The following is a 26,483-nucleotide window of genomic DNA, read 5'->3' as shown; positions in this document are numbered from 1 at the left end:
TTGGCCAGCCTGGATTATTTTTATAAACTCTGCTTGCTGGAGCTGGACTTCCAAGGGAGATTCAACGGAGTGTTTTGCTGCAGATAGCTTCCCAGCTATCAGGAAGCTTGAATCTTTGCTCTGACTAAGGACAGCTAACTCAGCACAGATCCAAGTTGGAACATGAAGCCTTGTCATCTACATGGGCTGTGCTACAGTGAATACATTAGGCGACTGTTGGAGCTGAGGAGGGCAGTCCTATTCCCGTTTGCCTTTTACTTTCTTTGCCCCCTTGTGCCAATTATTGTTTTGGGACGTAATATTATTCACTGTCAGCCAATTCACTCGACTGATGCTACTGAAGAAAGAAATAATTTCAATTAATGAGCAACCGTCACATCTTTAGGATTTCACAGCCAACTAATTGTTTTAAAGGTTGGGCACAATTTGAATTGTAGGAAAATGCAGAAACCAAAATTATGCAAAGCAGGTTTCCTCAAGCAGCAATTAAATAAGTGACCAGTTAATTTGCTTTAGTTGAGGGATAAATCTTGGACCACTTATCAAGAGAAACTCGTGCTCTTCTTCGAATAAAGCTATGGGATTTCTTACCGCTGCCGAAATGGGAATATCTCATCCGAAAGACGGTACCTCTGAATGTACAGCACTCCCTCAGTTCTGCGCAGGAGTGCCAGTTTAGATTTGGGCTCAAGTGATACTCGAAACCATAACTTTCACAGAGTGAAAAGGTGCCAGTCAGCCAAGTGGCAGGGGACGAAGACCTCACACTCTATTTTTTATAAAATATATATAGATATCCTCATGGCTAATTATGAGAACTTTAAAAACTGGACAAGGACCTTTTAAAATGGCTGAAGCTATGTCTGCCTGTGACCTTGAACAAAAGAAGCTACCATGGCTGTATCGCAGAAACGTCCACCTCGTTTTCTTTGAAAAAACACTGATGACCCCTGTGAACAGCAGAGACCAAATTCAAAGAGAACTACACAAGGGCCATCTGCATTTCATAAGCAAGGCCTGGCCAACTGGTGTCTATTCATCTGCTAGGACAAAGGATCGCACATGTCGTTTTCAAGTCTTATTGGAAGGGATATTTAACAATCTCATGGATCCAGTCAAAGGAAATTTACCCTTTGTCAGAGCTAGAGGGGAGTCATACAGGTACAGCAATATTAAGAAGGCTAATGGAATGCTATCCTTTCTTGCAAGAGGAATTGAATAAAAACGTACAGATGTAATGCTTCAGTCACACAGAGCACTGATGAGACCACGGGCGTCATTCTCCGACCCCCCAGAGGGTCGGAGAATGGCCGTTGTCCGCCGTGAATCCCGCCCCCGCCGAAGTCTCCGAAGGGAGAAAAGTCGGCGGGGCGTTAATGGCGCCGCTGCCGCGGAGAATGTCACGGGTCTGCGCAAGGCAGCCGATTTTCGGCCTGCCGATATTCTCCCTCCCGGATGGGCCGAAGTCCCGTCGACGTGATGACCGTTCACGTCGACGTGAATCAAACCTCCTTTTCATTGGCGTGACCCGGTGCTCCAGGCTCACGCCGACCAGCGAGGAGGTGAGTGACGGCCTGGGGGGTTGGCTCTGGGCAGGAAATGGCGTGGCCGCAGACTGATTGCGTGAGGAGAGGTGTGTCTCGGCTTGTGTGTGTGTGTGTGCGGCAGGGGGGGGGGGGGGGTGGTTAGAGTAGGCTGGGCTCCGGGGGAGTGCCGGGAGGGGGTCCGTGCCGGGGTGGAGGTTGGGGGTTGGGGGGGGGTCCGTGCCGGGGTGGAGGTTGGGGGTTGGGGGGTCCGTGCTGGGGTGGAGGTTGGGGAGGGGGTCCGTGCCGGGGTGGAGGTTGGGGAGGGGGTCCGTGCTGGAGTGGAGGTTGGGGAGGGGGTCCGTGCTGGGGTGGAGGTTGGGGAGGGGGTCCGTGCTGGGGTGGAGGTTGGGGGGGTCCGTGCTGGGGTGGAGGTTGGGGAGGGGGTCCGTGCCGGGGTGGAGGTTGGGGGTTGGGGGGGGTCCGTGCTGGGGTGGAGGTTGGGGAGGGGGTCCGTGCTGGGGTGGAGGTTGGGGGGTCCGTGCTGGGGTGGAGGTTTGGGAGGGGGTCCGTGCTGGGGTGGAGGTTGGGGGTTGGGGGGGGTCCGTGCTGGGGTGGAGGTTGGGGAGGGGGTCCGTGCCGAGGAGGGTGATGGGAGGGCAAATGAGTTGGTCCACCTGGCCAGGTGCCAGCCTCCAACAGTTGGACCCATGCGGTCCATGCCACCTGGCTGGGGGGAGGAGGGGATATGGGCAATGATGACATGTCGTCGTTCCCCTCCCCCCACCAGGCTGTCATGTTTTCAGATCATCCAGCGATGTTGGCCGCCGTGGTGGCAGCCGCTCATGTCTATGTTGCCCTGGATGAGGAGGAGGAGGAGGAGGAGGAGGAGGAGCGTGCCAGAGAGGCGGCGCAGGCTGCCGCAGAGGGGCAGGCGGCAGCCGCCCAGGCTGGAGGGACACCTGAACGACAGGACGAGGAGGGGGAGGAGGACGTCGCGGCCCCACGGCAACGGAGGCACCCGAGGGCGCCCCGTGTGTACCGGCCCCGGCAGTCATACCAGGACCTCACGGACCGGGAATGCAGGAGGAGACTCCGGATGAGCCGGGGAAACCGTGGCACACATCTGCCACCTGCTGGCACACCTGTCACCACGTGGCACTGGCGGGGGACACCCTCTCCCCGTGTCCGTCAAGGTTACGGTGGCCCTGAACTTTTATGCAACGGGGTCATTCCAGGCACCGAGTGGGGACCTGTCCGGCATTTCGCAGACATCGGTGCACCGGTGCATCGGGCAGTGACAGATGCCCTTTATGCCATGGCGCACCGCTACATCTGCTTCCCCGTGGACCGGGCCAGCCAAGATGCCCGGGCCGTGGGCTTCTCTGCCGTGGCCGGGTTCCCCATGGTCCAGGGCGCGATCGATGGGATGCACGTCGCCGTGCGGCCACCTGCAGATAACAGGACCGTGTTCACTAATAGGAAGGGGACCTATTCGATGAACGTACAGGTGGTCTGCGACCACCGCATGATGATCCTGCACGTCTGCGCCCGTCACCCAGGCAGTGTACACGACTCATTCGTGTTGTCGCGGTCATCCATCCCCGGCATGTACGAGGGACGCCATCCCCGGCTGAGGGGCTGGTTGCTGGGCGACAGGGGCTACCCATTGCGATCGTGGCTGATGACGCCTATACGGAGGCCACGCAATGAGGCGGAGAACCGCTACAATGATGCCCATGTAGCGACAAGGGGAGTGATCGAGAGGTGCTTTGGCGTGCTGAAGATGCGTTTCAGGTGCCTGGACCTCTCTGGGGGCGCCCTCCAGTATCGGTCAGATAGGGTCGGCCGCATCATTGTGGTGTGCTGCGTCCTGCACAACATAGCCCAGCAGAGGGGCGATGTGCCGCAGGCAGAGGAGGGCGGAGTGGAGAGCAGCAGAAGAGGCACAGTCCTCCCCAGATGAGGGGGGTGGGGGCAATGGTCAGGGCAGACGGGGTAGACACAGGCGGGTGGCTGTCCACCGTTACCGGCTGGCCCAGCGGGCACGGGACAGATAGCCGCCCGCTTCACTGACTAGATGGGCGTGGGAATCGGGTAGTATGGCCACAGACCGCACACCATGGCAACAGCCGACCACCCACACCCCACACCCATCCACCCACCCAGCACCCTCACCCCCCTCCCCAACCCCACCCACCCCACCCGCATGCACACCACCCCCCCCCCCCCCCCCCCATTGCCGATCCACTGGCGGCACAACGGGCCGGGCTCACACAGTTGCGGGTGGACGCGTGTCTATCGCAGGCCATGGAGGATGATGACAACCCGCCCTGCGATGAGCTCCTGGCTCTACATCGTTGGACTATGTCTGAGCCATGGCCACAGTACCACCATCCACCCGGACCATCCCTGCATGCGGCTGTGACACTGCAGCGCACGGTCCTGTCCTCTGCCCGGGGGGATGTTGATGGCGGCCCAGGGGGAAGGGGGCATACTCACCTGGGGCTGAGGTAAGACTACCCCTCACACACACACTTGCGCTCAACGTACATGACACGCCCGCACACTTTGGACAGAGCACAATGGCAGCTTCGGTAGGTGTAACATTGACTTTAATAACCAAAGGAGTTCATGCACGTGCCCTAGCCCCTAAAACTCATCTGTGCCCTGCACCCGTGCCAACTTACTCAGTGTCTAATTGTTTGGCCTTACGGGCCCTTTGACTACGTCTACGTGGTTCCCCAGATGGTACAGCAGAACTGGAGGTGGACTCCTGTGATTCCTGCCCTCTGACACTGGATCCCTTTGGCGGCCGTTTCCTGGGGCTGCCAGCCTGTCCTGCCCGTTGCCCACCCGATGCACCTGGGACGGAAGGGGGGGAGTCCGAGGTGTCGCGGTGTACCGGGACCTCCCCTACAGAGGGAGCCGGGACGGACCACACCACCTCCTCCTCCCTCGGGGTGCCCGATGGCCCCCAGGCCTCTACATGTGTGGGGGATGCGAACGGACTGGCCATCCGACGCCCCCCCGACATCTGGCGCTGCCTGTCCTGGAGGCCCGTGCTGGTATCGACAGGGGTCTGCAGGTTTGCAGCCATGGAGCCCAGGGTGTTGGCCAACCCTGTCTGTGACAGTGCGACGCCGGCTCGCACATGGCCACTGGCACCGATGCCCTCAGCGATGGCCTGCTGAGACTGGGCCATGGCCTGCAGAGACTGGGCCATGGCCTGCTGAGACTGGGCCATGGCCTGCAGAGACTGGGCTATGGCGTTGAGCGCCTCTGCCATCTGGCGCTGGCACTGGCTCATGGCCTCCTGAGAGAGGGCAGCCATTTCCTGGGCCACAGATGCCGCCTGCACGGAAAGCCCCAGGCCTCGCAAACCGTTCCCCATGTCTGACACCGTCGCAACCATTGCCTCCACCGCGGACGCCACCCGTGCGGTGTCAGCCTGGGTGGCACGCATGACCGGGACCACTCCCAGCTCCTGGACGCGGGTGGACTCCTCCACCTGCGACCGCCGCAAGCCGCCCGTCACCCTCTTCGCTCGTCTCCGGGTCGGTGGTTGCATCGGATCTATGTGTGGGTGTGGTAACTGCAGGAACCCGGGATCCATCTGGGCGGCAGATGTTCGCTTGGCCTGGGCTGCCCTCCGACCGCCCGGTCCCTCTGCTGCTCCTACCTCCACCTGCTGTACCGGGACGGCTGTGTTGTGCGCACCAGTGAGTGTACCAGACGCCTCATCACTAAAGTGCCCAACCGTGGTGAGTGTTTCTGCGATGGTGGAGCGTGTTGGTGACAGCAGTGGCGTTGTGTACGGTCAGTGGCCTCTCATCAGCGGGCCCTCCTCCAGTCCTCACATGCTCCCTATTGTTGTGTGCGCGCTTCTCCTGTGGGGGGGGGGGGTGGTGGCAGGGGTAAAAGGCAACAGTGTTAGGCAGGTATATGAATGCACGCCATCGGTTGCGCGTGCATTGCAGAGGTTAAGGTTAGGGCTGGATTCACTTGGGGATATGGGGGATATGGGGGAGGGGGGATATGGGGGAGGGGAGGATATGGGGAGGGGGGGATATGGGGGAGGGGGGATATGGGGGAGGGGGGATATGGGGGAGGGGGGATATGGGGGATATGTGGGAGGGGGGATATGGGGGATATGTGGGAGGGGGGATATGGGGGAGTGGGGATATGGGGGAAGGGGGATATGGGGGAGGGGGGATATGGGGGATATGGGGGAGGGGGGATATGGGGGAGGGGGGATATGGGGCAGGGGGGATATGGGGGATATGGGGGAGGGGGGATATGGGGGAGGGGGGATATGGGGGAGGGGGGATATGGGGGAGGGGGGATATGGGGGAGGGGGGATATGGGGGAGGGGGGCTATGGGGGAGGGGGGATATGGGGGATATGGGGAAATGGGGGAGGGGGGATATGGGGGAGGGGGATATGTGGAGGGGGGATATGGGGGATATGGGGAGGGGGGATATGGGGGAGGGGGGGATATGGGGGAGGGGGGATATGGGGGAGGGGGGATATGGGGGAGGGGGTGACATGGGGGAGGGGGGATATGGGGGAGGGGGGCATTTGGGGAGGGGGCATATGGGGGAGGGGGGATATGGGGAGGGGGGATATGGGGAGGGGGGATATGGGGGAGGGGGGATATGGGGAGGGGGGATATGGGGGAGGGGCGATATGGGGGAGGGGGATATGGGGGAGGGGGGATATGGGGGAGGGGGATATGGGAGGGGGGATATGGGGGAGGGGGGATATGGGGGATATGGGGGAGGGGGGATATGGGGGAGGGGGGATATGGGGGAGGGGGGATATGGGGAGGGGGGATATGGGGAGGGGGGATATGGGGGATATGAGGGATATGGGGGAGGGGGGATATGGGGGAGGGGGGATATGGGGGATATGGGGGAGGGGAGGGGATATGGGGGAGGGGGGATATGGGGGAGGGGGGATATGGGGGAGGGGGGATATGGGGAGGGGGGATATGGGGGAGGGGGATATGGGGGATATGGGGGAGGGGGGGATATGGGGGAGGGGGAATATGGGGGAGGGGGGATATGGGGGAGGGGGGATATGGGGGAGGGGGGATATGGGGGAGGGGGGATATGGGGGAGGGGGGATATGGGGGATATGGGGAGGGGGGATATGGGGGATATGGGGGAGGGGGGTATGGGGGATATGGGGGAGGGGGGTATGGGGGATATGGGGAGGGGGGAGGGGGGATATGGCGGAGGGGGGAATATGGGGGAGGGGGGATATGGGGAGGGGGGATATGGGGGAGGCTCACCCTGCCTGCTCTGACGAGGTCGTTCACCTTCTTGTGGCACTGGGTGCCTGTCCGTGGTGTCAGGGCCGCAGCGGTGACGGCCTCTGCCACTTCCCTCCACAGACGCCGGCTGTGGCGTGGGGCAACTCTGCGGCCGTGCCCGGGATACAGGGCGTCCCTCCTCTGCTCCACCGCGTCCAGGAGCACCTCCACATCGCGTGACTCGAACCTCGGGGCTGAGCGACGGCCAGCCATCCAGTCGGGTGTTGCGGTCGGGTGTTCCGGTCGGGTGGGGGGGAGCTGTGCGGCCTTATGAGCCGTCACGCCGTGCAGCGCGTATGACGCTGCACGGCGTGAACCACTGCGCAAGCGCGGATCCCGTTACGTCGCTGCTAGCCCATTTCGGGCCGGAGACTATCGTCCCATTTTTATGACGTGACGCAAGTGGGATTTGCGCCGTTTTTTGCGCTGATCGGCGGACTTTCCGCCGATAACGGAGAATTTCGCCCCACATCTCGAATACTGTGTGTAGTTTTGATCTCCTTATTTAAGGAGAAATATAAATGTGTTGGAGACAGGTCAGAGGAGGTTTACCTGGAATGAGAAAAGGTTGGACAGATTGTGCTTGTTTCCACTGGAGTTTAGAAGAGTGAGGGGTGACTTGATTGAAGTATATAAGATCCTGAATGGTCTTGACAAGCTGGACGTGGAAAGGGTGTTTCATCCCTTGTGGGTGAGTCCGGAAACATGGGGCACTGGTTTAAAATTATGAGTCACCCTTTTAGGAAAGAGCTGAGGAAAATTTCTTTCTCTCAGATGGTTGTGAGGCTTTGAACTCTCTGCCTCAGAAGGCAGTGGGGGTAGGAGCATTGAATATTTTTAAGGAGGAGGTAGATAGATTATTGTTGTCAAGGGAATCAAAGGTTATCAGGGGGTACATGGGAATATAGAACCTGAAACAAAAACAGACCAGCCATCATCTTATCGAATGGTGGATCAGGCTCAAGGGGCTGAATGGCCTACTTCTACTCCTATTTCCTATGTTCAAATGTGACATGAACCTCTAGCTGGTGGAAGCAATTATACTACCTTGCTGTACTGTAAACTCAGCCTGCCATTTTACCATCTACAAGAAAATGGACTCTGCCTAAATTGAATACCTGGTTCCATCTACACTGTTTCTACTGAAATCTCTGTACCATTGCGTACAAGATGGATTCAGCTCTGTGTGCCTATTTTCTCATGTGATGTCAACTCCACTGGAAAAGTTTGAATTATACAGCATAAGTTCTCAATCTGCTGGCCTTTGAGATGAATACCTCATTCGATTTTGATTTTGGACTCTGGTCTCAAGTGAAACAATAATTGTTTTCTCTGTGGTCTTTGACCCGTAAGTCTTTCTCTATCCTTCTTTTACTGTATGAGTGCATAGGGGGCCACGTCCTCCTGTGTTTTAAGTATGTGCAAATATATTTAACCCTTTGAGTTCATCCTATCATGTGTTTGTCATGGAGTTATTAATAGAAATTGGGTCACACCAAATCCGAGGGGTTGGGAAATATGCCGCCACTTAAAAAGGGGAAGCAAATCAAAACAACTTTCTGTTCATGGACACGTGGTGAGAGGAGAAATTACAGCTGCATAAATTAAACCCCTTCCTGTCCGTAACACAAGATTGCCAATAACTACGGTGCTCAGCCTTTGTATACATTGAAAAAATCCCTCCTTCAAATTTTCAGCGCTGACAAAAAGCATAAGAAAGATAGTTCTGTCAGAGGCAGTGACAATAAAAACAAAATTCACATTTGGAAGTGTACTTTCTTGGGCAAAAAGAATGATGAGAATAAAACTGGAATTCCTGATTAAAAACAAACAATAACCTAAGTATTACCTTCTTCACTTATAAGCGTCTGACTTTGATAACTGTTAGGCCAGGTGAAGATGGAGTCCGTGGAGTTCACATACAGCTTGTGATAGCCAGCAATCAAGCACACAAGGTCTTTGGCATGGTGAGATTCCAGTAACAATGTTAGGGACTGTAAACAGAAGCATACCATCAGTAATTGAACGCTTAACCCAGCCATAGACTTCAACTGGTACCAACTCTTTCATTTTAACATTATTGGTCTAGAATTTGCTGAAGTGGACATCTTTTTAGTGTCTTCCCTTGGTTAGGTGTATTCCTTCATGCTTCAGCTTGAAAAAACAAGCTGCAGGAAGTGTGATTTGATAAGCGAGGGCAACAGGGAACCTGGGATCTGAGTGAATAATGGGGTAAAGCAATCCTTAACCACAGAGATTTAAGGATTGAGAAAAAAAGCAGAGGAACAATAGGGAGAGAGGGTGAATTTGGTCAAATCAGGGGCAGAAAGAGAGATAAAGAGAGGGATAAAAAGATTGAATGAAATTGAGAGAAAAAAGAAAAATGCAAAACTAAAAAAATTATAATGTTGCAAATCTCTTGCAACAATTTAGTACACGTTGAAATGAGACTTGGGTGGTTTGACTTGTTGTTCTGGGCAGGAGAGATGGATTTGAATTGCAGAAAAATAAATCTCAACACTAAAAATCTCCATAGGGTGTTGAGTACTCACCCAGGGCTGGATTCTCCGTTCCTGTGGCTAAGTGCCGGATCGAATGGAGAATCTGCGGGAAGTTTACGTGAAAGAAATCGGCGGGAATCCCACACCGATTCTGGGGCGTCATTCTCCGCCGGCGGGAGTCTCCGTTCTGCCGGCACCGGGGGGTTTCCCGACGGCGTGGGGCTGCCCCACAATGGGAAACCCCATTGACCGGCCGGTGTTACGGAGACTCCCGCCGGCCGGTCGACGCAGAAATGTGGCGGGGCGGGTAGGAGAATTTCGCCCCTGGTACCAGTGAAGGGCTAGCACCAGCGCCGACTGAAACTCCCGCCTCCCACGCTGAAAACGGCAGGGTCGCGTATGGGCCCGGCTGACGACCTGCAGCAGTTGCGCCGTACAACAGCCGTGTGCGGACCCAACCGGCCATCCGCAACCCCACAGCCCACCCCCTGGCCACCCCCCAACAGTCCCTCCCAGCTCTCGCAGAAGACCCCCGGCCAGCGTCACGGATCCCAGCCAAGTGTGGCATCGCTGGACACAGTCCGCTGCCGCCACGCCAAACTGCGCCGGCCCTGATTTTGGCGTCAGAGCCCATTCTCCACTCAATCGCCGAACACGATTTCGGAGTCGGGCAGCGGAGAATACAACCCCCTATCATTCTAAAAGGAAGACTTGCATTTTTATAGCACCTTTCACAATCTCCAGGCACCTCAAAGTGCTTTAAAATTATGGAGGACTTTTGAATTGTACGGCACTGTTCTAATGTAGGAATTTAAGTGAGTTTAATTGACAATTAATGCTCATAACAAACTATTTCCTGAAAGTTATGGGGAGGGTTTGGGTGAGTTTTGTTAATACAAGGCTAACAATGGAGCAGTATAAAGTGTTCAGTAACTTCTGGAAATTCACAGTTCACTGGGTTTCTTTTCCTCACCACAAGTTACTGAACAATTTTCACAATAATACTGACAAGCGCTGTGAAACTCATTGTTGCCTTGGCAGAAAATTCTGGCCCATTTTTGATGGTACGATAATCAAAGATATAGTGCAAGTGAGAGGACCATATTAGGGCACATGACCAAATCAGCACATTCACAGCTTTTTCCTTACCAACTCTATGTTCCCCAAATAGCATTTTTAAAGGGAAATTTGCCTACATTTATCAAGAACCAGCATAGGTACGATAGGCTAAATGAACACTTTCTGTGCTGTATCATTGTATGATTCTAGATCAGCCCACACCATACGAAAGAAGTTCACATTGATCCACAGAGGTCCACGCTTTCCCATACCAGTCTGTACAGCCGCATACCAGTCCATATCTCCCCAAATATGCCTGTACTGCCCCATATCTGCCCACATTTCCCCATATCAGTCCATGCCATAAGACCATAAGACCATAAGACCATAAGACCCTGGCATAAGATGCCACCCTGTATCAGCCTAGACCTTCCCATATCAGCCCATTCTTCCCCATATCAGCCCTGTCATGGGAGTGTCCCTTTAAGAAAGAATTTGTCTTATCACATGGCTTAAGTGATGTCATTGTGTAGGTGGCGCTGGGCTGTGGCTCTATGAGATTTTTGGTTTTGCTTTCATTTCAGTTTTGACTGCTGTGGACTCAGACAGAACAAAGAAGTGTTTTGGCCTGTCTCTCTCTATTTCCATTTTAAATATCTGTTCCAGTAAACAAAACATTGATTATAGCTACCTGCTGTTTTGGAAACTTAAAAGATATGGTTTGCTTTCTGTAAAGGTTTAAACTTGCTGGTGAGACGAAGTCCGAATCTCAGGAAAAGCCAGTCTTATTCAAATGAGAATGTAGAGTGCTGAATCACACCCTTGAAAAGGAGTTTTTGGTTTATGGGATTTTGTTTTTGAATTGGAATAGTTAAGGGGGAATTCATTAAGTCTTATACATAGATTACTGTAGCTGTTATGTTAACTAAGTTCTTAGAATAAAGCTTATTTTGATTAATGTCTAGGAAGACTGTTGAATCACACCTAAGTGAAGGCTCTTGTGCTCATCCTAGCCAAATTCAAGAAAAAGTTATAGGTCAGGTGAACTCCCTAATACACTTTGGAGTTTTTAAACCCTGGCCCATAACAGCCCACATCGCTGCATATCAGCCACATTATCCATGTAACCCATATTGTTCCACGACAGATTACACTTTCCCACACCAGCAGGTGGTGAGTTTGTGTTCTCGGGTGACTCGTGTTCAGGAAGGGTGAGCTCAAATGTCTGGGAAGGAGAGGCCAAAGTTTTTCTGTGGGGACCAGAGGAGCACTCCTGTTGCTCCTCATCGCACAAGAACCAATAACATTTACTTTTACTGAGGTTAATCCACATCACTCCCAGTATTGACCTGGCAGGAAATAGCAGTGGCTTCCCCACCTCAGACCTGAATTAAAAACGGTCAGATCTTGTGACACTGGGATCCTAGTGGCAACAGAACGGCTAAGTTACTTGAGCCCATTTTATCTGCCAGCCACACAGTTTCTGGCAATGGACCAGGGTAAGAGTCAATAGTTCAACACATTGGAGAACTGAGGACAGGAGTAATTGGGCTTGGGGTACAGAAACTGAGTTTTGAGTAACAGCTTATGCGAGATAAAGCACAGTGTCCTTTGAACAAGGAGCTGGCACACACATCATTTACCTTCACATCCACAAGATAGATGTTCACCATGCTGACCTTGTCACATTCGAAAGTCAACTCCAACTTCCTGATGTTGTTGAAGTTTGTTAGCTGGTTTATAATATTGAGCTTGCTATTAATAATCTGGCTGATACCATACTTGGCTCCGACCAGCAATGTAATAAATGATTCTCTGTCCTGTAGCTAGAGAAAGCACATTTCATTAGAAATTTATTGAAGAACCAAAAACAGAGTTTAAAAGGAACCCTTTCCCTTTTCTCTACCTACCAGAAGGGTTACATTAAAGGTTTTCCCTCCGTATGTTCGAAGATCACCAAGTATGTTTAGGTAATTAAGCCGGACCTGTGCTGTCGATATCAGTTGCTTCAAACAGAATGAAGAAAGCTATTAGTAAATTTGAATGCAAATATACGAAGCAGAAAATTTTAATGAAAGGAAGTTCCCAGCATGGAGTCGTACATATGGGAGCATTTGTCCAGAAGTAGCCAAAGAATTTTGAATAGAAATTAATGGGAAGCATGCCTGCAATTTTCTGAGTTGGATTCCCAGCACAGGGTCATGCCTGCAGGAAGTGCCCATCAGGAAATCGGGACATGCATTCCCAGTAGGTATGACTCAGCAATTGCTTGTACATCAAATACACTTGTAATGTTCTCTATGTTCAGTTGGCAATGTCTTTGTAGTTGAATCAATTAGAGAACATACGGCTTTGTTAAAGGACAAAGCGATTAACAAACTAAACACTATAAAGGTTTCTTCGATGTGAACAATAGATACAGTTGGATACTATGGCAAAATACAAATAATTAACTAATATTAATTACTATTGACGAAGGAGCTATTCAATATGCGACGGGACTCTATGCTTGCTATCCGCGTTCTGGGGCAGCACGGTGGCTCAGTGGTTAGCACTGCTGCCTCACGACACCGAAGTCCCAGGTTCAATCCCGGCTCTGGGTCACTGTCCGTGTGGAGTTTGCACATTCTCCCTGTGTTTGCCTGGGTTTCGCCCCCACAACCCAAAGGATGTGTAGGGTAGATGGATTGGCCACGCTAAATTGCCCCTTAATTGGAAAAAATTAATTGGATACTCTAAATTCAGAAAACAAAAGTGCGATCCACGTTCTGCTGCACCCCTGGTGTGCTCCAGTCACATTCTCCTGTTGTCACGTCACATAGTGGTCGGATTACATCCTCCTCTTTTTCAAGATGATTGTTAAATCATTTAGATGCATGTATGAACTATTTACAAATACATGAATTTGTAAAATGGGTCAAATTGTACACATGCAAATTTTTGGGGGATTGGATTTTGTTTATTGTCAAGTGTACCAAGGTACAGTGAAAAGTATTTTTCTGCGAGCAGCTCAACAGATCATTAAGTACATGGGAAGAAAACAAAATAAAAGAAATACATAATAGGGCAACACAAGGTACACAATGTAACTACATAAACAGTGGCATCGGATGAAGCATACAGGGGTGTAGTGTTAATCAGGTCAGTCCATAAGAGGGTCGTTTAGGAGTCTGGTAACAGCGGGGAAGAAGCTGTTTTTGAGTCTGTTCGTGCGTGTTCTCAGACTTTTGTATCTCCTGCCCGATGGAAGAAGTTGGAAGAGTAAGTAAGCCGGGTGGGAGGGGTCTTTGATTATGCTGCTCGCTTCCCCAGGCAGCAGGAGGTGTAGATGGAGTCAATGGATGGGAGGCAGGTTTGTGTGATGGACTGGGCTGTGTTCACAACTCTCTGAAGTTTCTTGCAGTCTTGGGCCAACCAGTTACCATACCAGGCTGTGATGCAGTCAGATAGGATGCTTTCTATGGTGCATCTATAAAAGTTGGTAAGAGTTAATGTGGACATGCCAAATTTCCTTTGTTTCCTGAGGAAGTATAAGCGCTGTTGTGCTTTCTTGGTGGTAGCGTCGACAGGGGTGGACCAGGACAGGTTTTTGGAGATGTGTACCCCTAGGAATTTGAAACTGTTAACCATCTCCACCTCGGTCCCATTGATGCTGACAGGGGTGTGTACAGTAATTTGCTTCCTGAAGTCAATGACCAGCTCTTTAGTTTTCCTGGCATTGAGGGATAGATTGTTGTTGCTGCACCACTCCACTAGGTTCTCTGTCTCCCTCCTGTATTCTGACTCGTCATTATTCGAGATCCGGACCACTATGGTCATATCGTCAGCAAACTTGTAGTTGGAGTTGGAACCAAATTTTGCAACGCAGTCGTGTGTGTACAGAGAGTAGAGTAGGGAGCTAAGTACGCAGCCTTGCGGGGCCCCGGTATTGAGGACTATTGTGGAGGAGGTGTTGTTGGTTATTCTTACTGATTTTGATCTTTGGGTCAGAAAGTCGAAGATTCAGTTGCAAAGTGAGGAGCCAAGTCCTAGGTTTTGGAGCTTTGATATGAGCTTGGCTGGGATTATGGTGTTGAAGGCGGAGCTGTAGTCAATAAATAGGACTCTGATGTGGAGTGCTTGTTGTCGAGATGCTCTAGGGATGAGTGTAGGGCTAGGGAGATGGCGTCTGCTGTGGACTGGTTGCGGTGTTATGCAAATTGCAGTGGATCAAGGCGTTCTGAGAGTATGGAGGTGATGCGCTTCATGACCAACCTCTCGAAGCACTTCATTACGACTGAAGTCAGGGCCACCGGACGGTAGTCATTGAGGCACATTGCCTGGTTCTTCTTCGGCACCGGTATGATGGTGGTCTTCTTGAAGCAGGTGGGGACCTCGGTGTGGAGTAGGGACAGGTTAAAGATGTCCGCGAACACATATGCCAGCTGGTCCACGCAGGTTCTGAGTGCACGACCAGGGATTCCGTCCGGATCCATCGTCTTCGGAGGGTTCACTTTCAAGAAGGCCGATCTGACTTCGGAAGCTGTGATGGTGGGTATGGGTGTGTTATGGGCAGCTGAGGTTCTCGACAGCGGATCGTTGGTTTCCTGCTCGAACCGAGCATAGAATGCATTGAGTTCATCAGGGAGGGGTGCGCTGCTGCTGGAGATACTGCTCGGCTTCGCTTTGTAGCCCGTTATGATGTTTAGGCCTTGCCACAACCACCGAGAGTCTGTCTGTGACTCTAGCTTGGTCTGATAGTCTCTTTTCTTTTAAAAATATTTTAATTCTCCGTTTTCACATTTTCTTCAGAATTTACACCACACCAACAAACAGTAAATGGTAACGAATACAATGTCAATCCCCTTATCAACAACAACGATCCCATCCTCCCACCACCTCCCAAACAACAACCCACCTGACAATATTAGCATCAAATAAAACAAACCCTCCCAAGGTGGAAAAAAAAAGGAAAAAAGAAAAAGGAATCAGGAATCGCCTATGGTCACCACTGACATATATAGTCCATCCCCCCAACCCCCTCCTAATATTCAATGCCATCCAATCCCCGAAAGAGTACCGTGAATGACACCCAAGAATTGTACACCCCCCCCCCAACCCCCCCCCCCCCTCCCAGACTCCTCCCCTCCACTTCCGCTTGTAAACTCCTCCCCCCAACCTTGGTTCCTTCCCCCAACTTTTCACCCCGGCTAGACTCATCAAAACCTGTTCTACCAGGCTCCGGTGGCCGCAGCCCCTCCCCCACCTCACTCCCATTCGCTGGCCGGCTTAAACCGGCCAGCGTGGAGGCCCCCGCCCGGGTCTCCTTCCCCCTTGCCCGGTCCCAGGAAAACCGAGAAATCCCCTTTAGCACACAACCCCCGCATCCACACCCAAGCCCCAAAGAACCATCATTTCAAATGAAAGTCCCATCTCTTCCCTTGTCCAAATATGTACAGCGTCGACTCATTTAGTACATACACCAACACGCAGTGAAAAAATAAAGTTACATGAGGCTACATCGGTACACGACCATTTCTCAATTCTGCCACAGTCCTTCTGCCTTCGCAAACTCCTCCGCTGCTTCCGCCGTCCCAAAATAAAAGTCCTTGGATTTGTAGGTCACCCTCAACTTAGCTGGATATACTATGCCGCACTGCACCTTGCTGATGTACCTTGCCTTCTTCACCCGGCTGAAGGCAGCCCGCCTCCTCGCCAGTTCCACCGTAAAGTCCTGGTATATGGATGTACCAGCTCCAGCCCACTTCACCTCCCGTCTCTGCTTTGCCCAGCACAGGATTTTCTCATTCACGCTATACCTACGGAAACACACAGTTACTACTCTTGGCGGTTCACTCGCCTTTGGTATAGGCCTCCACGACCGATGAGCCCAATCTAGTTCATATCGTCCCCCTCCTCCAATAGCTTCGCCAATATCGTGGCAAAATACTCCGTCGGCCTCGGGCCTTCCACCCCTTCGGGCAGACCCACAATCCTCAGATTCTGCCGCCTGGATCTGTTTTCCAGGTCCTCCATTTTGGCTCGCAGACCCTTGTTGGTCTCCATCACCCTCCGCAACTCCTTCCCCATTGAGGTGAGTTGATCACTGTGTTGCGCTAGTGCCTCTTCCACTTCCTTCAGTGTCTCACCCTGCTCCCGCAACTCTGTCGCTGCGCTTGATACCACCGCCCTCACCGGGGCAATCGCCTCCTCCACCAGCACTTTCAATACCGTCCCCATCTCCTTCTTCATCGCTTCCATGTATTTTGTGAACTGTTTTTCAAGTTCCACAGCCATCACCTTGGTCATTTCTTCTACTGTGAGCTGTGCAGCCTCTCCTGGTGCTCCAGCCTCTGCTTTCCTTACAGTTCCTGCGCTGAATTTTCCATTCACCGGCGGACTTTCATTAACCTTGCTGTTTGTCATTTTTATCAATGACCTAGAGGAAGGCGCAGAAGGGTGGGTGAGTAAATTTGCAGACGATACTAAAGTCGGTGGTGTTGTCGATAGTGTGGAAGGATGTAGCAGGATACAGAGGGATATAGATAAGCTGCAGAGCTGGGCTGAGAGGTGGCAAATGGAGTTTAATGTAGAGAAGTGTGAGGTGATTCACTTTGGAAGGAATAACAGGAATGCGGAATATTTGGCTAATGGTAAAGTTCTTGGAAGTATGGATGAGCAGAGGGATCTAGGTGTCCATGTACATAGATCCCTGAAAGTTGCCACCCAGGTTGATAGGGTTGTGAAGAAGGCCTATGGAGTGTTGGCCTTTATTGGTAGAAGGATTGAGTTCCGGAGTCAGGAGGTCATGTTGCAGCTGTACAGAACTCTGGTACGGCCGCATTTGGAGTATTGCGTACAGTTCTGGTCACCGCATTATAGGAAGGACGTGGAGGCTTTGGAGCGGGTGCAGAGGAGATTTACCAGGATGTTGCCTGGTATGGACGGAAAATCTTATGAGGAAAGGCTGATGGACTTGAGGTTGTTTTCGTTGGAGAGAAGAAGGTTAAGAGGAGACTTAATAGAGGCATACAAAATGATCAGGGGGTTAGATAGGGTGGACAGTGAGAGCCCTCTCCCGCAGATGGAAATGGCTGGCACGAGGGGACATAGCTTTAAACTGAGGGGTAATAGATATAGGACAGAGGTCAGAGGTAGGTTCTTTACGCAAAGAGTAGTGAGGCCGTGGAATGCCCTACCTGCTACAGTAGTGAACTCGCCAACATTGAGGGCATTTAAAAGTTTATTGGATAAACATATGGATGATAATGGCATAGTGTAGGTTAGATGGCTTTTGTTTCGGTGCAACATCGTGGGCCGAAGGGCCTGTACTGCGCTGTATCGTTCTATGTTCTATGTTCTATGTTCTAACCGCCTTCTTCACAGCCGTTTTTCTCCCAAACTTGGACATTCCTCCTCCCTCTGCCTTCTTAAAGCTTTTTCAGCCTCCGTTGCCCCCGGGACCGGGCTTTAAAACGCCAAAATTTTAATTACCGAGCAGGAGCCCTCCAGTGTGCGGCTGCCTCCCGCCCCGTCACCAGAAGTCCGGTCTGATATTCTCTTTAGAAGTGTCCAGTATTTTTAAAAGTCTGCATCAGTCTCTTGGCTGATTCTGCTGTTTCACCATCTACAATGTGTGGGGTGTTCTTTGTCCTGAGCTTGTGGCATTTAAGTGTCTTACCGGCTTTTGCTGCCAGTCCAACTTCCCAATTAAGTTTTGAAGGAAGTGAAGGGCAGCACGGTGGCCCAGTGGCTAGCACTGCTGCCTACGGCACTGAGGAGCCAGGTTCGATCCCGGCTCTGGGTCACTGTCTGTGAGGAGTTTGCACATTCTCCTCGTGCCTGCGTGGGTTTCGCCCCCAAAGATGTGCAGGGTAGGTGAATTGGTCACGCTAAATTGTCCCTTAATTGGAAAAAATGAATTGGGTACTCTAAATCTACTTGAAAAAATGTTTTGAAGGAAGTGGTTCTGTTTTATTTGGGTTCAGAGATTTCCTTGCTAAACCAGGGCTCACTGTTGTGCTGCAAGAAGCATCAGGAATAAGGTGGGTGAACTTAAGGCATGGATCGGTACTTGGGACTACGATGTGGTGGCCATCACGGAAACTTGGATAGAAGAGGGGCAGAAATGGTTGTTGGAGGTCCCTGGTTATAGATGTTTCAATAAGATTAGGGAGGGTGGTAAAAGAGGTGGGGGGGTGGCATTATTAATTAGAGATAGTATAACAGCTGCAGAAAGGCAGTTCGAGGAGTATCAGCCTACTGAGGTAGTATGGGTTGAAGTCAGAAATAGGAAAGGAGCAGTCACCTTGTTAGGAGTTTTCTATAGGCCCCCCAATAGTAGCAGAGATGTGGAGGAACAGATTGGGAAACAGATTTTGGAAAGGTGCAGAAGTCATAGGGTAGTAGTCATGGGCGACTTTAACTTCCCAAATATTGAGTGGAAACTCTTTAGATCAAATAGTTTGGATGGGGTGGTGTTTGTGCAGTGTGTCCAGGAAGCTTTTCTAACGCAGTATGTAGATTGTCCGACCAGAGGAGGGGCAATATTGGATTTAGTACTGGGTAATGAGCCAGGGCAAGTGATAGATTTGTTAGTGGGGGAGCATTTTGGAGATAGTGACCACAATTCTGTGACTTTCACTTTAGTAATGGAGAGGGATAGGTACGTGCAACAGGGCAAGGTTTACAATTGGGGGAAGGGTAAATACGATGTTGTCAGACAAGAATTGAAGTGCATAAGTTGGGAACATAGGCTGGCAGGGAAGGACACAAGTGAAATGTGGAACTTGTTCAAGGAACAGGTGCTACGTGTCCTTGATATGTATGTCCCTGTCAGGCAGGGAAGAGATGGTCGAGTGAGGGAACCATGGTTGACAAGAGAGGTTGAATGTCTTGTTAAGAGGAAAAAGGTGACTTATGTAAGGCTGAGGAAACAAGGTTCAGACAGGGCATTGGAGGGATACAAGATAGCCAGGAGGGAACTGAAGAAAGGGATTAGGAGAGCTAAGAGAGGGCATGAACAATCTTTGGCGGGTAGGATCAAGGAAAACCCCAAGGCCTTTTACACATATGTGAGAAATATGAGAATGACTAGAGCGAGGGTAGGTCCGATCAAGGACAGTAGCGGGAGATTGTGTATTGAGTCTGAAGAGATAGGAGAGGTCTTGAACGAGTACTTTTCTTCTGTATTTACAAATGAGAGGGGCGATATTGTTGGAGAGGACAGTGTGAAACAGATTGGTAAGCTCGAGGAAATACTTGTTAGGAAGGAAGATGTGTTGGGCATTTTGAAAAACTTGAGGATAGACAAGTCCCCCGGGCCTGACGGGATATATCCAAGGATTCTATGGGAAGCAAGAGATGAAATTGCAGAGCCGTTGGCAATGATCTTTTCGTCCTCACTGTCAACAGGGGTGCTACCAGGGGATTGGAGAGTGGCGAATGTCGTGCCCCTGTTCAAAAAAGGGACTAGGGATAACCCTGGGAATTACAGGCCAGTTAGTCTTACTTCGGTGGTAGGCAAAGTAATGGAAAGGGTACTGAAGGATAGGATTTCTGAGCATCTGGAAAGACACTGCTTGATTAGGGATAGTCAGCACGGATTTGTGAGGGGTAGGTCTTGCCTTACAAATCTTATTGAATTCTTTGAGGAGGTGACCAAGCATGTGGATGAAGGTAAAGCAGTGGATGTAGTGTACATGGATTTTAGTAAGGCATTTGATAAAGTTCCCCATGGTAGGCTTATGCAGAAAGTAAGGAGGCATGGGATAGTGGGAAATTTGGCCAGTTGGATAACGAACTGGCTAACCGATAGAAGTCAGAGAGTGGTGGTGGATGGCAAATATTCAGCTTGGATCCCAGTTACCAGTGGCGTACCGCAGGGTTCAGTTCTGGGTCCTCTGCTGTTTGTGATTTTCATTAATGACTTGGATGAGGGAGTTGAAGGGTGGGTCAGTAAATTTGCAGATGATACGAAGATTGGTGGAGTTGTGGATAGTAAGGAGGGCTGTTGTCGGCTGCAAAGAGACATAGATAGGATGCAGAGCTGGGCTGAGAAGTGGCAGATGGAGTTTAACCCTGAAAAGTGTGAGGTTGTCCATTTTGGAAGGACAAATATGAATGCGGAATACAGGGTTAACGGTAGAGTTCTTGGCAATGTGGAGGAGCAGAGAGATCTTGGGGTCTATGTTCATACATCTTTGAAAGTTGCCACTCAAGTGGATAGAGCTGTGAAGAAGGCCTATGGTGTGCTCGCGTTCATTAACAGAGGGATTGAATTTAAGAGCCGTGAGGTGATGATGCAGCTGTACAAAACTTTGGTAAGGCCACATTTGGAGTACTGTGTACAGTTCTGGTCGCCTCATTTTAGGAAGGATGTGGAAGCTTTGGAAAAGGTGCAAAGAAGATTTACCAGGATGTTGCCTGGAATGGAGAGTAGGTCTTACGAGGAAAGGTTGAGGGTGCTAGGCCTTTTCTCATTAGAACGGAGAAGGATGAGGGGCGACTTGATAGAGGTTTATAAGATGATCAGGGGAATAGATAGAGTAGACAGTCAGAGACTTTTTCCCCGGGTGGAACAAACCATTACAAGGGGACACAAATTTAAAGTGAAAGGTGGAAGATATAGGAGGGATATCAGAGGTAGGTTCTTTACCCAGAGAGTAGTGGGGGCATGGAATGCACTGCCTGTGGAAGTAGTTGAGTCGGAAACATTAGGGACCTTCAAGCAGCTATTGGATAGGTACATGGATTACGGTTAAATGATATAGTGTAGATTTATTTGTTCTCAAGGGCAGCACGGTAGCATTGTGGATAGCACAACTGCTTCACAGCTCCAGGGTCCCAGGTTCGATTCCGGCTTGGGTCACTGACTGTGCGGAGTCTGCACGTCCTCCCCGTGTCTGCGTGGGTTTCCTCCGGGTGCTCCGGTTTCCTCCCACAATCCAAAGATGTGCAGGTTAGGTGAATTGGCCAATGATAAATTGCCCTTAATGTCCAAATTGCCCTTGGTGTTGGGTGAAGGTGTTGAGTTTGGGTAGGGTGCTCTTTCCAAGAGGCGGTGCAGACTCAAAGGGCCGAATGGCCTCCTTCTGCACTGTAAATTCAATGATAATCTATGATTGTCTATGATTAATCTAGGACAAAGGTTCGGCACAACATCGTGGGCCGAAGGGCCTGTTCTGTGCTGTATTTTCTATGTTCTATGTTCTATGTTCAATATCGGCTGGTGTCCATGTGCTGCAAGGGCAGTTGAATTTTGAAGAGGGTACGAAAGAGCTGCGCACCCCGCAACCAGCAGAATTTGTATCATCTTAAAGATGCGAACCACAGGGCTCAACCACAACCTCAGAGGGATTGTGCCTGCATGTAGCACCTCGTTGTCTGTGTGTCCTTGATGCTGTGCTGCAGGGCACTCATCTCAGCATTTTGCTGCTTTACGATTAGCCGATTGGTTTCTATGATTCTTTCATTTTGGTTTGTTGTTCTTGCAGCTGCTGGGATATGTGTCACATTGTGTTTATTATCTCATTTAATTAACGGTCTTGATCACTGTGTTGCTGCACACTCTCAGGGGCAACCGTGTCTTCTAGGCCGACAATGTTTTCGGTAGCAGCTTGGCAGTACTTCTTTCTGAGCAGAGCTGCTGCCTGAGCTTTGGATTTGTTCTCCGACGTCTGTTGTGTCTTTTCATCGCTAGCGGCCGTGTGCACCATTTGTATGCAGTCAGTGTCGATGTCTTGAGTTTCTGTGTTGGCGATTGCATAGTGTGGTAGTAGAGGTATTACAGTACCTGATATGCTGGAGCACCATTGGTGGAAACTGTATGCTTTCTTTTTTTTTAATAAATATTTTATTGAAAATTTTTGGTCAACCAACACAGTACATTGTGCATCCTTTACACAATATTATAACAACACAAATAACAATGACCTATTTTATAAACAAAAAATGAATAAATAATAAATAACAAAAATGAAAACTAGCCCTAATTGGCAACTGCCTTATCACAAGTAACACTCTCCCAAAATATAATTTAACAGTCCAATATATAATTATCTGTCGCACGACCTATACATATTATACAGTATATATTAACAACCATGAGAGTCCTTCTGGTTCCTCCTCCCCCCCCCCCCCCACCCCCCCTCCCCCTCCCCCCCCCCCCCACCCCCCCCCACCCCCCTCCCGATCCTGGGCTGCTGCTGCTGCCTTCTTTTTTCCATTCCATCTATCTTTCTGCGAGGTATTCGACGAACGGTTGCCACCGCCTGGTGAACCCTTGAGCCGACCCCCTTAGAACGAACTTAATCCGCTCTAGCTTTATAAACCCTGCCATGTCATTTATCCAGGTCTCCACCCCCGGGGGCTTGGCTTCTTTCCACATTAACAATATCCTGCGCCGGGCTACTAGGGACGCAAAGGCCAAAACATCGGCCTCTCTCGCCTCCTGCACTCCCGGCTCTTGTGCAACCCCAAATATAGCCAACCCCCAGCTTGGTTCGACCCGGACACCCACTACTTTTGAAAGCACCTTTGTCACCCCCATCCAAAACCCCTGTAGTGCCGGGCATGACCAAAACATATGGGTATGATTCGCTGGGCTTCTCGAGCACCTCGCACACCTATCCTCCACCCCAAAAAATTTACTGAGCTGTGCTCCAGTCATATGCGCCCTGTGTAATACCTTAAACTGAATCAGGTTTAGCCTGGCACACGAGGACGACGAGTTTACCCTACTTAGGGCATCTGCCCACAGCCCCTCCTCGATCTCCTCCCCCAGCTCTTCTTCCCATTTCCCTTTTAGTTCATCTACCATAGTCTCCCCTTCGTCCCTCATTTCCCTATATATATCTGACACCTTACCATCCCCCACCCATGTCTTTGAGATCACTCTGTCCTGCACCTCTTGTGCGGGAGCTGCGGGAATTCCCTCACCTGTTGCCTCGCAAAAGCCCTCAGTTGCATATACCTGAATGCATTCCTTTGGGGCAACCCATATTTCTCGGTCAGCGCTCCCAGACTCGCGAACTTCCCATCCACAAACAGATCTTTCAGTTGCGTTATTCCTGCTCTTTGCCACATTCCATATCCCCCATCCATTCCCCCCGGGGCAAACCTATGGTTGTTTCTTATCGGGGACCCCCCCAAGGCTCCAGTCTTTCCCCTATGCCGTCTCCACTGTCCCCAAATCTTCAGTGTAGCCACCACCACCGGGCTTGTGGTGTAGTTCCTCGGTGAGAACGGCAATGGGGCTGTCACCAGAGCCTGTAGGCTAGTCCCCCTACAGGACGCCCTCTCTAATCTCTTCCACGCCGCTCCCTCCTCCTCTCCCATCCACTTACTCACCATTGAAATATTAGCGGCCCAATAATACTCACTTAGGCTCGGTAGTGCCAGCCCCCCCCTATCCCTGCTACGCTGTAAGAATCCCTTCCTCACTCTCGGGGTCTTCCCGGCCCACACAAAACCCATGATGCTCTTTTCAATCCTTTTAAAAAAGCCTTCGTGATCACCACCGGGAGGCACTGAAACACAAAGAGGAATCTCGGGAGGACCACCATCTTAACCGCCTGCACCCTCCCTGCCAGTGACAGGGATACCATATCCCATCTCTTGAAATCCTCCTCCATTTGTTCCACCAACCGCGTTAAATTTAACCTATGCAATGTGCCCCAATTCTTGGCTATCTGGATCCCCAGGTAACAAAAGTCCCTTGTTACCTTCCTCAACGGTAGGTCCTCTATTTCTCTACTCTGCTCCCCTGGATGCACCACAAACAACTCACTTTTCCCCATGTTCAATTTATACCCTGAAAAATCCCCAAACTCCCCAAGTATCCGCATTATTTCTGGCATCCCCTCCGCCGGGTCTGCCACGTATAGTAGCAAATCGTCCGCATACAAAGATACCCGGTGTTCTTCTCCTCCTCTAAGTACTCCCCTCCACTTCTTGGAACCCCTCAACACTATCGCCAAGGGCTCAATCGCCAGTGCAAACAATAATGGGGACAGAAGGCATCCCTGCCTTGTCCCCCTATGGAGCCGAAAATATGCAGATCCCCGTCCATTCGTGACCACGCTCGCCATCGAGGCCCTATACAACAGCTGCACCCATCTAACATACCCCTCTCCAAAACCAAATCTCCTCAACACCTCCCACAAATAATCCCACTCCACTCTATCAAATGCTTTCTTGGCATCCATCGCCACTACTATCTCCGTTTTCCCCTCTGGTGGGGCCATCATCATTACCCCTAACAGCCTCCGTATATTCGTGTTCAGCTGTCTCCCCTTCACAAACCCAGTTTGGTCCTCGTGGACCACCCCGGGACACATTCCTCTATTCTCATTGCCATTACCTTGGCCAGGATCTTGGCATCTACATTTAGGAGGGAAATAGGTCTATAGGACCCGCATTGTAGCGGGTCCTTTTCCTTCTTTAAGAGAAGCGATATCGTTGCTTCAGACATAGTCGGGGGCAGTTGTCCCCTTTCCTTTGCCTCATTAAAGGTCCTCGTCAATACCGGGGCGAGCAAGTCCACATATTTTCTATAGAATTCGACTGGGAATCCATCCGGTCCCGGGGCCTTTCCCGCCTGCATGCTCCTAATTCCTTTCACCACTTCTTCCACCTCGATCTGTGCTCCCAGTCCCACCCTTTCCTGCTCTTCCACCTTGGGAAATTCCAGCCGATCCAAGAAGCCCATCATTCTCTCCCTCCCATCCGGGGGTTGAGCTTCATATAATGTTTTATAAAATGTCTTGAACACTCCATTCACTCTCTCCGCTCCCCGCTCCATCTCTCCTTCCTCATCCCTCACTCCCCCTATTTCCCTCGCTGCTCCCCTTTTCCTCAATTGGTGTGCCAGCAACCTGCTCGCCTTCTCCCCATATTCGTACTGTACACCCTGTGCCTTCCTCCATTGTGCCTCTGCAGTGCCCATAGTCAGCAAGTCAAATTCTACATGTAGCCTTTGCCTTTCCCTGTACAGTCCCTCCTCCGGTGCTTCCGCATATTGTCTGTCCACCCTCAAAAGTTCTTGAAGCAACCGCTCCCGTTCCTTACTCTCCTGCTTCCCTTTATGTGCCCTTATTGATATCAGCTCCCCTCTAACCACCGCCTTCAACGCCTCCCAGACCACTCCCACCTGGACCTCCCCATTATCATTGAGTTCCAAGTACTTTTCAATGCACCCCCTCACCCTTAGACACACCCCCTCATCTGCCATTAGTCCCATGTCCATTCTCCAGGGTGGGCGCCCTCCTGTTTTCTCCCCTATCTCCAAGTCTACCCAGTGTGGAGCGTGATCCGAAATGGCTATAGACGTATACTCCGTTCCCCTCACCTTCGGGATCAACGCCCTTCCCAGCACAAAAAAGTCTATTCGCGAGTAGACTTTATGGACATAGGAGAAAAACGAGAACTCCTTACTCCTTGGTCTGCTAAATCTCCACGGGTCTACACCTCCCATCTGCTCCATAAGATCTTTAAGTACCTTGGCTGCTGCCGGCCTCCTTCCAGTCCTGGACTTCGACCTATCCAGCCCTGGTTCCAACACCGTATTAAAATCTCCCCCCACTATCAGCTTTCCCATCTCTAGGTCCGGAATGCGTCCTAGCATCCGCCTCATAAAATTGGCATCATCCCAGTTCGGGGCATATACGTTTACCAAAACCACCGTCTCCCCCTGTAGTTTGCCACTCACCATCACGTATCTGCCCCCGTTATCCGCCACTATAGTCTTTGCCTCGAACATTACCCGCTTCCCCACTAATATAGCCACCCCCCTGTTTTTCGCATCTAGCCCCGAATGGAATACCTGCCCCACCCATCCTTTGCGTAGCCTAACCTGGTCTATCAGTTTCAGGTGCGTTTCCTGTAACATAACCACATCTGCCTTAAGTTTCTTAAGGTGTGCGAGTACCCGTGCCCTCTTTATCAGCCCGTTCAGCCCTCTCACGTACCACGTGATCAGCCGGGTTGGGGGGCTTCCTACCCCCCCCCCCCCTTGTCGATTAGCCATCCCCTTTTTCCAGCTCCTCACCCGGTTCCCACGCAGCTGTATCTCCCCCAGGCGGTGCCCCCCCGCCCATCCCCTCC

The 26,483-nt window shown here is 51.1% G+C and overlaps 1 protein-coding gene across 1 annotated transcript in view; it reads right to left on the bottom strand.

Annotated features, from left to right (window-relative positions):
- frmpd1a (FERM and PDZ domain containing 1a) overlaps nucleotides 1-26,483 on the bottom strand; it is a 264,403-nt gene that overhangs the window by 22,569 nt on the left and 215,351 nt on the right. Inside the window, exons 12-14 of the mRNA XM_072517007.1 lie at nucleotides 12,311-12,406; nucleotides 12,044-12,226; nucleotides 8,690-8,834 (exon numbers count right to left, since the gene is read on the bottom strand). Of these exons, the coding sequence (XP_072373108.1) occupies nucleotides 8,690-8,834; nucleotides 12,044-12,226; nucleotides 12,311-12,406 (424 nt within the window). The remainder of the gene's footprint in view (nucleotides 1-8,689; nucleotides 8,835-12,043; nucleotides 12,227-12,310; nucleotides 12,407-26,483) is intronic.

Source organism: Scyliorhinus torazame, chromosome 9 (assembly GCF_047496885.1).
Source record: "Scyliorhinus torazame isolate Kashiwa2021f chromosome 9, sScyTor2.1, whole genome shotgun sequence".
In the NCBI taxonomy this organism is placed as follows: Eukaryota; Metazoa; Chordata; class Chondrichthyes; order Carcharhiniformes; family Scyliorhinidae; genus Scyliorhinus; species Scyliorhinus torazame.
Note: the sequence above shows the minus strand (reverse complement) of the source record. Positions and strands in the feature narration are given on the sequence as shown.